This window comes from Artemia franciscana, chromosome 7 (genome assembly GCF_032884065.1).
Source record: "Artemia franciscana chromosome 7, ASM3288406v1, whole genome shotgun sequence".
In the NCBI taxonomy this organism is placed as follows: Eukaryota; Metazoa; Arthropoda; class Branchiopoda; order Anostraca; family Artemiidae; genus Artemia; species Artemia franciscana.
In genome coordinates, this window is record NC_088869.1 from 29,801,032 (window position 1) to 29,814,589 (window position 13,558).

General features: G+C 34.6%; 1 protein-coding gene across 6 annotated transcripts in view; it reads left to right on the forward strand.

Annotated features, from left to right (window-relative positions):
* LOC136029137 (synaptosomal-associated protein 25-like) overlaps positions 1-13,558 on the forward strand; it is a 100,192-nt gene that overhangs the window by 32,531 nt on the left and 54,103 nt on the right. For 4 of the 6 annotated variants that reach the window (XM_065707227.1, XM_065707226.1, XM_065707225.1 and 1 more), the window contains 2 exons: positions 6,733-6,774; positions 11,368-11,416. In XM_065707227.1, the coding sequence (XP_065563299.1) occupies positions 6,733-6,774; positions 11,368-11,416 (91 nt within the window). Of the gene's footprint in view, positions 1-6,732; positions 6,775-10,082; positions 10,132-11,367; positions 11,417-13,558 lie in introns of all 6 variants that reach the window. The other 2 variants (XM_065707228.1, XM_065707224.1) reach the window with 1 other exon arrangement.

The window sequence follows — 13,558 nt, forward strand, 5'->3', positions numbered from 1 at the left end:
AAGCCCTGATACTCCAAGCCGTTCCTAAGATATTGCTGTTACACCCTCTTGACAACCTGCATGCACACTGTGTGTTTTGATTCAATTCACCTTCCCGTTCAATATTCTCTGACACTTTCACCTTTATACCTTCATCCTTGGTAGTAGTCACAGTAGTAGTAGTAGTAGGATTAGTAGTAGCACTAACAGTAGTAGCAATAGTAGTAGTAGTAGTAGGATTAATAGTAGCACTAACAGTAGTAGCAGTAGTAGTATGCACCTGTTGCCGTTTGGTCAATTGAACATCCCCCTTATCAAACCCTGGAAGTTTCATCTATATACTATAACCCGTTGTTATGATATTGTCGTTATGTCCTTTTGACAACCTTCATGGTCATAGCGTGTTTTAGTTTGGTTCAACTTCCTCCTCAACATTTCCCGAAATTTTCTCGTTAGTACTCTTAATACCCTAAACACTCTTAGTAGAAGTAGTAGTAGTAGTAGTAGTAGTAGTAGTAGTAGTAGTAGTAGTATGCACGTATTGCTTTTGTTCCATTGCCCCCCCCCCCTAACTATTTCCTGAAAGTTCAAACTTGATAACCTATTCCTGAGATACTGTCTTTTGACAACCTGCATGCACATATTGTGATTTGATTTAATTCAACTCTCCCCTCAATATATTTGCTTTAAGGTTTTGCCTTCATACCCTTCACCGTAATAGTACTAGAATCATAGTAGTAGGACTAGTATAGTAGTAGTAATATTGTTCCACTAATAGTACTAGTAACTGAAGTAGCAGTCGCATTAGTAGCAGCAGTAGTATGTACATACTACCTTTTTGTCAGTTGAACGTTCGCCTCGCCATACTCTGGGTTTTTCAATTTGATACACCAAGCCGTCCCTAAGGTAACCAATCAAGTTTCCTCTCAGAACTTCCTCAAATTTTGGCTTGAATTCCTTCAGTCTTAGTAGTAGTCACTAAAGATTCAGTGGTTTAGTAGCAGCAGTAGTATTTGTGTTAGCGTGCAATTACTCCCTTTTTAATCAATTGATCATCCCCCTCATTATTCCCTGGAAGTTAGCTCCAACTTAACACCTTCAGTCATTCCTGGATTACGCCATTTTGACAATTCGCATGCGCATGGTGTGTTTTGATTTGGCTCAACACTCCCTTCAACATTCTCGGAAACACCAAATGTCAAATATATCCCTTTTTTCAAGTAATAAGTACTATTTTTAAACGGTGGGTGGATTGCACAACTTACTGCCCTTGCCACGAGGGCTTTGGGGAGTTGACATCACCAGAAGCATAGTCATTGGACCTTTCAACCATGCTGAACAAAATGCCTATGTTAAAGTTTTGATTGGATGTGTTTGACGAATAAAGGGGCACGAGAGGGTGACTGGTTGCTCTAAATCACTTTTGGCTCTTGAGAAGGGTACTCGAACTTTCAGAAGTCCCTTAAAAAGGGATTTCCAATCGAATGGGCTCCTTCCGAAGTTATTATAACTTTCTATACGAAGTGCCTTGGTGAAAAAATAAATAAATTATATATTATGTCCACTTCGTTCTTTACTTTGACATTAAATAAAAAAAAGTTTATTGAAATGAAAGTAAGGAGCGACATTAAAACGAACAGAAATTACTCGGTATATGAAAGGGGCTTTTCCTCCTCAACGCCCCACTCTTTACGCTAAAGTTTTTTACTGTTTTAAGAAGTAGAGTTAAGAGGAAGAGTCAAACTTTAGCGTAAAGAGTGAGGCGTTGAGGAGGAAAAGCCCCTTTCATATACCGAGTAATTTCTGTTCCTTACTTTCATTTAAAAAACAACTTTTTTTTATTTAATTTCTGGACATTTTTTAATTAATGGATGTTTTGATCTTGGCTCTCCGCACATAAATATTTAGAACGAAATTTGCATATTATTTTTTTTTTGTTTGGCTAAATGGCATTCTCATTGTTTTAATCGGAAGATTTTGAGAAAAAGGAGCGAGGGAGGAAGCCTAGTTGCCCTCAAATTTTTTGATTACTTATAAGTCATTTAGTCAAAATAGCCAATTTTAGTATAAAGCCAGTTCTAAAGCCATTCTCAAAATGTCACTAATTACAGATGTTCACAAAAGGTAACAAAACACATATGTTTTGTAAACACTGATTATTGAACAAACTGAAATAAAAAAGTTATATAAACACCAGTTCACAGGTGTTAATCAGCAGGATAGCATTGTAAAAGCAAGGAATCTAATTCACTGAAAAAGTAATGTAGTTGAACAATAACCCATAATTTTTTTTTGCAAGTAAGATTACTGCTGCCGTTGTAAAAAAAGAACATTCTCCGCTTTCGCCATCTACAATAGGAACAAAATATAACTCAACGAAAAAATCCCCCCTCCGAATGACCATTCTTTTCCTCCTGGACCCAGCACAGGTCGTTTTATACCCGAGACCGAATTTATAACGAAATTTTCTTTTGGTTGTTATTACGTATATAAATGGGTTTTTACCTTGCAATCTATGCTAAAGCGTTTGTGAATTTCTAAAAAGCTGATTGTCCTAATTAAAAGGTCCTTGTGTGTCAGGAGTATTTCTTAAATAATTGGAATAAAAATTGAAACGTTAGCTTAAAAAATGAGATGCTGAGAAGGGGGCAACCCCCTCATACTCATTATTTCTCATCATTTTTCCGTATATGAAAGGGGCTATGACTAACGTAACGAACTTCTATATTTGTATATTTTCATTACGTATATGAGGGGGCTCGCAACCTCGTCAATATATCGCCCTTCATACTAAAGCTTGAATTTTGTCCCAGTTCTTTAAGAATGATCCCTGAATCCCAAAGGCCATAGAATAAATTGTTGAAATTACTAAAAATACTTTAGTATAAAGAGCAAGGTATTGTGGAGGAGACCGACCCCCTTATATACATAATATGTTCTGTCCATTTTAAGTTTTAATGCTGCTCCTTACTTCCAGTTGAAAAACTTGTAATCTATTTATTTTCTCATTGTTTTTTTTTTTAAATAATGCTAGAGAATCCTGTATCCCCTTCACAGAAATTCTCTTCCCTCATGATAAAATGTTCCCGTGGAAAGATACTCCCTTGTAATCCCTTACCCCCGACCCACCCTCGCTCCTACTCATAAAAACTCCCCGTGGAAACGTCTGTACACTCCCTAGTAACCATTGCATTTGTAAACATTGGTCAAAGTTTGTAACTTGCATCGCCTTCTTTGGGACTCTGGGGGATTAAGTCGTCCTCAAAGACATAGTTATTAGGTTTTTCGACTATGCTGAACAAAATGGATTTCTCAAAATTTTGATCCGGTAACTTTAGGAAAAAATGGACGTGGGAGGTGCCCTCCAATTTTTTTTGGTCACTTAAAAAGGACACTATGATGCCCTCTAACTTAAAAATGAGCCCTCTCACGATATTTTAGGATCACTGGGTCGATACGATCACCCCTGGAAAAAATTTAAATAAACACACATTCGTGATCTGTTTCTGGAAAAAAATACAAAAATTCCACATTTTTTTAGATAGGAGCTTGAAACATCTACAATAAAGTTCTCTAATACGCTGAATCTGATGGTGTGGTTTTCGCTAAAATTCTATGACGTTTAGGGGGTTTTTCCTCCTATTTTCTAAAATAAGGCAAATTTTCTCAGGCTCTTAACTTTTGATGGGTAAGACTAAACTTGATAAAACTTGATGATCATTTTTTTAGAGTTTCGGTTACTATGTAGCCAGGTTGTTCCTTACTAAGTTTTAATGTTGCTCCTTACTTTCATTTATAATTTTTTTTGTATTTAATTTCTGGACGTTTTTGAAATAATGCATATTTTGATCTTGGCTCTCCGTAAATAAATAATTAAAACGAAATTTGCATATTAATTTTTTTTTGGCTAAATGGCTGTCTCATAGTTTTAATCGGAAGATTTTGAGAAAAAAGGAGCGAGGGAGGAGGCCTAGTTGCCCTCCATTTTTGATTACTTAAAAAGGCAACTAGAACTTTTAATTTTTTACAAACGTTTTCATTGGTAAAAAATATGCGTAACTTACTAAGTAATTTACGTAACGAACTTCTATATTCATATGTTCTTCTTGTGTATATGAGGGGGTTCAACCCTCGTCGATACCTCGCTCTTAATAGTAAAGCTTAAATGTTGTCCCAATTCCTTAAGAATGACTTTTGAATCACAAAGGCCGTAGGATAAATAGTTGAAATTACTAAAAATACTTTAGCGTAAAGAGTGAGGTATAACGAGGAGGTAAACCCCTCATATGCGTAATAATTTTTGTTCGTTTTAAATTTTCATGCTGATCCTTACTTTCAGTAGAAAAAACTTTTCATATTTATTTTTTCATTGTTTTTTCAAATAATGCTAGAAAATCCTGCGCCCCCTTCATTGAAATTTTGTTCCCCCTTGAGAAGTTCCTCCGTGGAAATATCCTCCCACGTAACCCCCCCCCCCCCAACTCTCTTCCCTAAACCAAAAATATCTCCCTGAAAATGTCTGTAAAATTCCCAGTAACCATTACTATATGTAAACACAGGTCAAAGTTTGTAACTTACAGCCCCTCCAACGGGGACTGCGGGGGAGTAAGTCGTCCCCAAAGACATAGTTATTAGGCTTTTCGATTATGGTGGATAAAATGGCTATCTCAGAACTTTGATCTGGTGACTTTTGGGAAAAAATAGTTGGTTTGGACTACATCTTGGTCAATCGGATTTAGACTGCGTCTCGATTGACGCCTTGTGTCTGCATGTGACAATCTCATGGTTGGTCAATTCAAATAATTCGACGGAAAAATTATTTTCTTTTAGAACAACCTCAAACTCAGCTTGGCTGGAGATTCCAAACGAAAAGGGAAAAAAATAGCTATATCCAGAGATTAGTTAATGAGTTGATTAAGGCGTTTGGGAGAAAGTAGGTTTGCTCCTTACTTTAATTCAATGACTCTTTCAAATTCCTTGACAGATGTGGAAGGCTCCTAAGGATCCAGGGTCATATAAAGTTCAACTTATTCAGCATTTTTACTATTAGATGGCATTTTGTTCACAAAAAATAGAAAAATAAGAAGAGAAACATAAGCAACAGTAGAAACATGGGACTATCTCTGTTTTGAATGTGCGTTTAATCGTAGTTTTGAAATGTTTGTTTTCAGGTTCGCTTAGTTCCAGTTGTAACATTGATATATTATTTGTAGTAAATTGATCCTAATTGCCTAAGCGACAATCATTTTGTAATATTTGGCATTGATAGAATTTAAAGGAAAATTATAGCAGGTCATATAACTGGCTTACCGATAAAGTGAACATATCACTTGATGCCTCTTTTACGCTCTTTACGAATAGAATAATTGCTTCTACCTTAAATTCAAATTTAATCACTTTTTAACCTAACCTAAACTAACCTTATTATAAATAGTTTTAGCACTGAGAAAATGTAGTATTATTTTGTCGTAAACGGCGCGGAAAAAACGTAGTATTGTTTTGTCGGAAACGACGGATAATTCGTACTTTAATTGAAAATTCGTCATTTTAAGAGCTTAAATTTGAATTTGTAGTAGAAGCCATTATTATATTCGTAAAGAACATAAAAAAGGCATCAAGTGGTGTGTTCGCTGTATTGGTTAGTCAGTTCTATGAATTGTCATTTTTTTTTTAAATTCGTCGTTTTTAAGAGCTAAAAAAGTGCTTAAATCTCAATTTAAGGTAGAAGCAATTATTATATTCATAAAGAGCATAAAAAAAGGCATCAAGTGGTATATTCGGTTTATAGGAAAGCCAGTTATATGAACTGCTATAATTTTACTGGATTTAGCCCTTTAATTTTGTTTAATTACCTTGAATTATTTGAATAATTATTCTATTCTGGAACCTAACCTTTGTGTCAATGTCAATCAATCTTGATCGTTTCTATGGTAACGATATACATACTGTTATTTTCAGCGGCAAATAAGGTTGAAACCAAAAGTGTCACTTTGATATAAATACCGACTTTATCCACCTTTAATGGTGACTGCATGATCCATAAACAAGACTGGAAACAGAAATTTTTGACAGTCCCTGCGGTCAGTAGTTATTATTGCAATTACTTTTCTTTATTTGTGGCGTTCAAAAGGGATTTGCAAACTATTGCAATTATTTTTTTTTTTTTGTTCGAAGCTCAATATGGTGGAATATTTCCTTTTAAAATATAAAATTATTGGTGAATTCATCTATAAGGATGAGCGAATAGTCATTTCTGTTAATTTTAAGGGTTCTCTGAAGTTGTCAAATTTTTATTATTATTATTATTTTTTTTGTTTACAAGAATTGAATTTTGTTGTCCCAACTGCGCTCAATAGAGCACAATAATTACGCTTATTCAAGATGTCATTGTCTTTGGTTGCAGAAAGCTCTTTTGAACGCGGGGATGTCTCTGAGCAGCATAAATGTGTACTGTAAAAATGAACTAATTTCCCTATGGGACAGTCCTTGTTTGTTTTTTGTAATTAATTCCCAACCTGTATTTCATAACTTTATTAAGTCCATAAGCAAAGTGTTGAAGGATTGTATAAGGTGAGTATAATTATGTATTTTGTTTCAAAAAAGTAAAAAGAACTGAGAAATAATTTGGTTTATTGTCTAAAAAGATATTTTCCATGCATAACATACTGTCATATCTTCTTTAGGTATGTGTAATCTATGTTTACAACTTGAGTTTTGTAACTGTTCGCTAATTTTTACTTTTTCTTCTTTCAGTCCTTAGACAGTACACGGCGTATGCTCCAGTTATGCGAAGAGGTAAGATAAATTCCCATTTTTTATTCTAATTATGTTATTATCTCCTCTTTTAAAAGTACTCTTATATTCACTTTAAAAATTTGAATTTAGTGTCCATAAAGGTTTTGCCATCGTATTTTAACGAAACGAAACTATAGATAATAAACTGTCGCCGTTGGACTGGCAACAGGGAGCTATTACGAAAGGTCTAACTCTAGCATGACATAAATGAATCATTGGATATATCTGAAAGGCGAACGAAATGTTTTACTGAGCGTTCTGGTCCATAACTAAGAAATGAGTTAAAACGCACAAATTTTCCCTAAACATATTTACTCTTTGCGTTATGGAAAGATAACAATGTCTTTCTGTGTGTTTTTAGTAAGATTTTGATATTTTTGCAGCAGATTTCATAATTTTGTTTTGTATGGTTGGAAGGGATTGGGTTACACTCAAAGGCCTAAGCTGTACCCCAAAAAAATCAGTTATTCCCCTTTTCTCTCCCCTTCCTTTATCTATTCTTAATTAAACTAGTTTACTTCGCAACCCTGCGAGGTATTAGGGCTTGTTTTAAAATATTATTAAGACCACATTAGTAGCGGAAATCTGAATGAACTTATTTATTGACAAAAATATATTCAAGTTCCTCAAAACGTAAAAATGCTTAAACTGTGATTTTAGTCTCCAACACCATAATGATGTACACAGGGAGATTGTCTTCGGACCTGCTTGACATAATGGATTGTCTTCGTTATATACTAAAATTGTGATAATTGGTCCTGTTTATTTTGCTTTTTGGCCACTTTACCCAAGTGCAATCTTCTTACTTTCGAAATCAATATATGTGTATGTAGCTATAATGGCGCGGTCAAATTGGTTGATTGCGATCCTGTTTCAGACATTAAGGCATAGGTAATTTGATATTTCGGGTTAGAACTTCCGTTCTGAATAAAATTTAAATTTAGAAATACATGAAGACCTGAAAAATGTTAACGAGGCCTATAATAAAAATCTGTATTACAAAAAGTTTGATCAGGGAAATAATATTTAATTTCCTTTCTCCAAGCATAAAATTATACAAAAAAAATCCAGAAAATTTTGAACTGGGTCGTGAAATCCGAGACTTGTGATGATTGAAAACCAACAAATTGTGAAAGTATCCCCTGATAAATATTGCCTTCAGAGTCTCGATGCATATCCTTACCTGAGTTTCTACTTTTAAATTATAAATAGCTATGGGATTCTCAAACACAGGAGTCTTATTACAAGAGACGGAAATGGCTATATTCCCTCTAAATGGGAAATTTAAGCTACTATACGATTTAAAAAATCCTGCGACTATTGCCCTACAGGAAAAAGAGAAGAAATCGCTGTCTTGGGTCCGAAGTAGTCCCCGCTCAGAAAATCCCTCCTCCTGTGGAAACATCCCGCGGAAGTCTCTCCGGAAACTTGCCTCTGTGGCAAATTCACCCCAAGGAAAATTCACCCCAACAATTTACCGAAGGAAAATTATCCCCACATTTAAAATTGAGCATCCAAAGGAAATTACGACAAATAAAAAGAATGAAAAAGAATGGATTTTGAAATATTCTAATTATGTTCTAAAACATAGGTAGAAGAACAATAATGATAGTAATAATAGGGTTTAGATTCAAACAGTTCGTAGTAATGAAGAGTAAGTAAGGAGCGACTCGGGGCAATAATAGCTAACATTCCAATAAAAAGAAAATTTTGATAACAATTGACATATCAAAAGAATTAGCTGTGTGTGCTGATTCCAGATATGTTAAGTCTATTATTAAGTTTAATGTTACACATCGACCCCTAAGAGCCCGGGGAAATTTGCCTGATTTTAGAAAAAACGGAGAAAACGCCCCCTTTAAAAACAAGTAATCCTAATGGTAATCAAATCATTAGATTCAGCAAATTGGACAACCCAACTGAGATTTTCTTTTCAGGGGTGACTGTATAGAAACTGATGGTCCTAGAAGACCGAGAGAGTGCTCAATTGAGTGCAAAGTAACCGAAAGCTCTTTTAAGGTAATTAAAACGATTTGGTCCCGGGGAAGGGGCGTTTTCTGCCATTTTGTGACACAAAATTACGATTTCGCCCTATGGAGGACCACGTTGCTATCGATTAAAGATTCTGAAAAAAGCCAGTCGATTCAAAAGTATATAAAAATTACAAACTGAACTTCCCAGTTGCAGAGGAAGTAATGTGACAACGGTTGCAAATTTGTTCCTGAAAAATCACCTAGTCCACACAAGTAAAGGTACTTCAGACGAGAAAACCCTCTTATGCTCTCCTAGTGGACGATAACCAGTACTCTTTTTTTGCATGGGATCTGGTGATTTTTGAAAACTTTCTTTACTTAAACTATTGCTTGTTTATTTTGAGTGAGTTTAAGCTCTGTCAAGTTTAAATTTGCTTGGTTCTGGCTTGATTTCGACTCCTTGTTATTTAATTTAATCAGAAATAAAAAGTTACCCCTTGAAGGTTCTTCAGACTGGAGATCCCTCTGATGAACGCCTAGTGGACGCGTTCTCGATCGCAAGGGTAGGGGCATCACGTATATGGGGAGGGGGACATCTCTTCCCAATGTTTTCAGCCCAAGGGATCCAAAATTTGATTTGGTAAAATAGTTATTTTACTGGCATTTTTTTTAGAACAAATTGACTTTTTGAAATATATAATGTAAAATCAATGAAAGAAGATCAGTTTTAGTCCGTAATGAACAAAAAATGAAGTAATTTTAATAGCAATATCACAGTAAAAATTAACAGCCGGTCGGTAAAATCCATTGGCCCCCCCTCAAATATTTTGGCTTGTGGCGCCTTTAGTCGGTACCTAACCAAGTCCGGGGTAAGTAATTCCTTGGTCCCAGCCTGTTATCTCTGTGCACTTACATCATAAGACAAACTCTTCTATTTTCAAATTATTTTCCTTAAACTTTATCTTACCCTGTTATGACAACTCAATCCCCAAAGACACGGAAAAAAATGTGATGTGGAAATTTAATATTAAAATTGTTTTAGTCATAACTTATATTCCCAAAAAACTTTTTTCGTTCAAGCAACAGGTTCATCGTATTTGTAAAAGAAACTCAAAACATATTTTTCAGGCTCTCCTGCAAAATCTAGGTTTTATCACGCATTTTTGGTTACCGCTGCTAAATTTGGTCATTAAAGCCTGGGACGAAACCCAGCTTTGACTAGAACCCCGGCTTGAAACCTGCCACTGAATTAAAACCTGGAATGGTGTTGGTGCCAAGATTTATCTTGTGCAAACGAGTCTTCTCTAATGTTTTTTTCTTTTTTTTTCATGCTAGAGCAAGGAAGCTGGAATCAGGACCTTGGTCGCTTTAGACGACCAGGGAGGTAATTGTCCTTTTATAATATGCTTCTCACATCCTGTAGATTTTTCCCCGTTTTGGCACACTTTATGATTCGCTTGTAAGCTTTTTTTGTTTCATTTATAGCTATTTGTAGGTATATGCGTAGTTTGTTTTGTAGCTGTTGTTTTGAAAGAAGTTGTAAGTAATAGTTCTACTTAGGTAACGAAGATATTGTATTACAGTAGAAACCAAATGTGGACTTTGCGGCTTTCTATTGTCAAAAAAAAATAGCAAAATTTTCAAGGAATGTCAAAACGCTGTTAAAATCATGAAGAAGAAAAAGAAATAAGGAATGCATACAGTTTAAAGTATTGAATTATCTTTAAATTAAAGCAATTTTTTAATAAAGTGATCAAATTGTGTTGGTTGTAAACCAAGCTAAAAAAGATCTTATCATATCTTAAAAAATAATTCTTTTCTGGGAACGAAATGTGTTTGTAAAGCAAACTTTTAGTTGGAGATGTCACCAGCGTCCGTACTAGCCGAGAGATTGTCAGTTAATTCCAGCAGGAAATTTTGTTTGATAGAGGTTCTAACTTCTCGTATTCCAATTTTAAGTTCTTGTACAGTATTTAGCTGGACAAACTATATTTGTTCCCTGAGCCAACTGTAATAAATAAGTTAGCTGTTAGTCTAGACGACCTGTCTAGGAGGCAGTTCACAACGCAACCGACATGAAACACAAGTTTTGTCATCCAGAGGGTGCTTAGAAAAGGTGGAGCTAATGCTGAGGCTAAGGCTGCATGGCCTTCTCAAATGCTAATTGTTCAAAGCTGTCTTCAGCAAAAACTGCTTGTCTTTGTCTTCTTTTTTGAATCTTTTAGATATACCATTTAAGTTTTTTTTATTTTTTTACATAAGCTCATGAAACACTTTTTTTAAACTACTCATTATGTCTCCTGGTAGAGCTAGGAGAGAAAACCGCTTCTTCAAGTTATGCAGTTTGTGTTTACTAGTAAAACTTCCTTAACCCATTTTGTTGTCTTACTTGAAAAAAGAAACTGTTAGTTACAGATGTCAGTTGATGATTATTTAATTGGTATGGAAACATCAAGATTAGGACAAACATATCTTGTAACTACCAAGCGTTAAATATGTGTAAGTGTAAAACTTGTGCTGCAATCTATGTCAAGGGACAAGGATCAATAACCTTTTTCTTATTTTATGCTTCTATTATTTTCCCTTTTGTTTGCTTTTTATCTTTTTGTTTTGTTTGTAGTCTCAGGATGTTGGTGCCAAGACCCTCGTCAACCTCGAAAAGCAAGGTGGTAAGTTGTAATTTTCAATTCTAAATAAATTCTACGTTGATAATTTTTACTAGAAATCATGTATCTAATTGTTAAAATTTTTTGTAATAACACATGTGTTTAGTTTTCCAAGTAAGATTGTTAATATGTACCAGTCAGCGAGAAAGAAGTTTGACTATAAGAAAACCGCAATTTTCTGCTTCAATCATTTCTCTCAGTATTATTTGTCACCATTTATTTGAACAGTAAAAAAAATACTTAAGAGTTCAGTATCACGAACGTCTGATCGTTCAATTTATGTCCAGATTTAATAAAAAAAGAAGAAGAAAGAACTGACAGAAATTTGGAACAATTCACCTAATTTTATTTAAGGGAATATAGACCTTACAGACCTACTTGCAATCGATTTTCGTTTTAAAGTATTATTTTCTTATTTATGCTACTCATTTGTTATGCTATTCAACTTCTTATGGCCTTTGTATCATCGAGTCCTTTTGTTAAAGGAAAATAAAATTTATTCATAATTAATTAAACATATAATGAATACACGGTGCCAGTCCCTCCAAGGCTCCTCGGCCAGTAAACAAAAAAGTCCCTTATTTAATTTTTGCAAAACCGACCACTATTATAATATTATACTAACGCACATTTTTTAGATTTTAGTGTATTAGCATTTGATTAACTCTTCAGTTTTCAAACTCTTAAGACTATAATTTAAGGAACAGGAATCGATAGCAACTTTTTTGAATATATATTTCTCTTGAAGCCAATTTAACAAAGTCCGTTCTAATAAAAAATATTTTCAAGATTGTATATATGTTTTTCTTTAAATCAAGATTTGTTGATCTATGTCGAATCTTGTAGACAGAAGGCTGAGGAGGGGACTTGCCACCTTGCGTTAGTCCTAAGTATTGGCGTCGTTTCATGGGGAAGGCAGCCCCCCCAATAATTTGGAAAAAAAATTTAAGAATGTTTTCTTTATTAAAATGCACAAGCCAACAGACAAAATGTCGGATATTTGGTAAAGTTATTGTCTCATTAAAATTAAAACAACTGAAGTATCTTCCTTCTGAAGTTTTTTCAGTGTTTGTTTTATGGGCTTAGTCAATTGAACCTCATAACGCTCTTGTTATCCTCTTATATTTCATGGCGTTGTATAACCAGCTTTGCTAATGGGATATAGTTTAAGCCAGAAGCTCTCACATGATCCCTAGAGTTTCCTACTTGCATCTTAGCTTTGTGCTGAAGGATAAGTAATTATTGTTTTCCCAGGTTCATTTGGAGAAGTGCAAATTAATTACTCACGAGTATCAGTTCATTATGTATTAAAGTACAATATATTTTTTTCTGTAGAATCTTCCTTGCAGAAAATTCTATTGTATATTGCTACTGAGAAAGAGCTTTGTTGTCTTTTTTCTCCCGTTACAGAGAAAAACAATTCAATTGCATTCATCGAGTTGGGTTTTAAAGCGTTTTGTGATTTTTTTTTTCTATTTTGTGCTCGGCAATAATCGTTTATTGCGAGAAAGTGGTAAAGAAGTAATCTCAGCGACTTTTACATGAAGTAGGAACCTTTGGGTGGATCGACGAACATGGCACATATTTTATTAAAGCTGCTTGTAATTTCTGCTCGGGACGAAAAAGGGTGCGATTCCTTGTCCTTGAGTAAAGCCTACATTGTGTGAGCTTAAGTAAGTTTTAATAGTCTTAGTGGACTTCTGACTTGTTTTGCCAAGTTTTTATTTCTTTGAGCCATGTTTCTGCTTTTGAGCGGAAAGTTCTGTTGAAGTTGGCAAGCAAAAAGGCAGCGATATCAAATTTAAGCCAGACTAAATTTAAAAGTGATAACATTATCCTAGCCCCATCGCCGATATACTTTCTGGAATTATAAATTTTTAAAGTATTTTCCTTCGAGTCTGAAAGTGCAGCTATCTACCTTTACAAGTATTTTCTGTTTGTGATTTTAATTGAGTTTGTTATTTTGTTTTCTATTTAGTCTCTGATTTAGTACTTAAAGAGCTATTGAAAGTATATTACGGGTCTAGCTGTTTTCTAAATCTGCCTACAGCACGTTTCTGCTGTAAAGTTGGTATGGGGAAAGGTGTAACCGGAATCCCCCTTCTCTGGGAAAAGACCCCTGGATAATTCCAGACGTTCATTAGA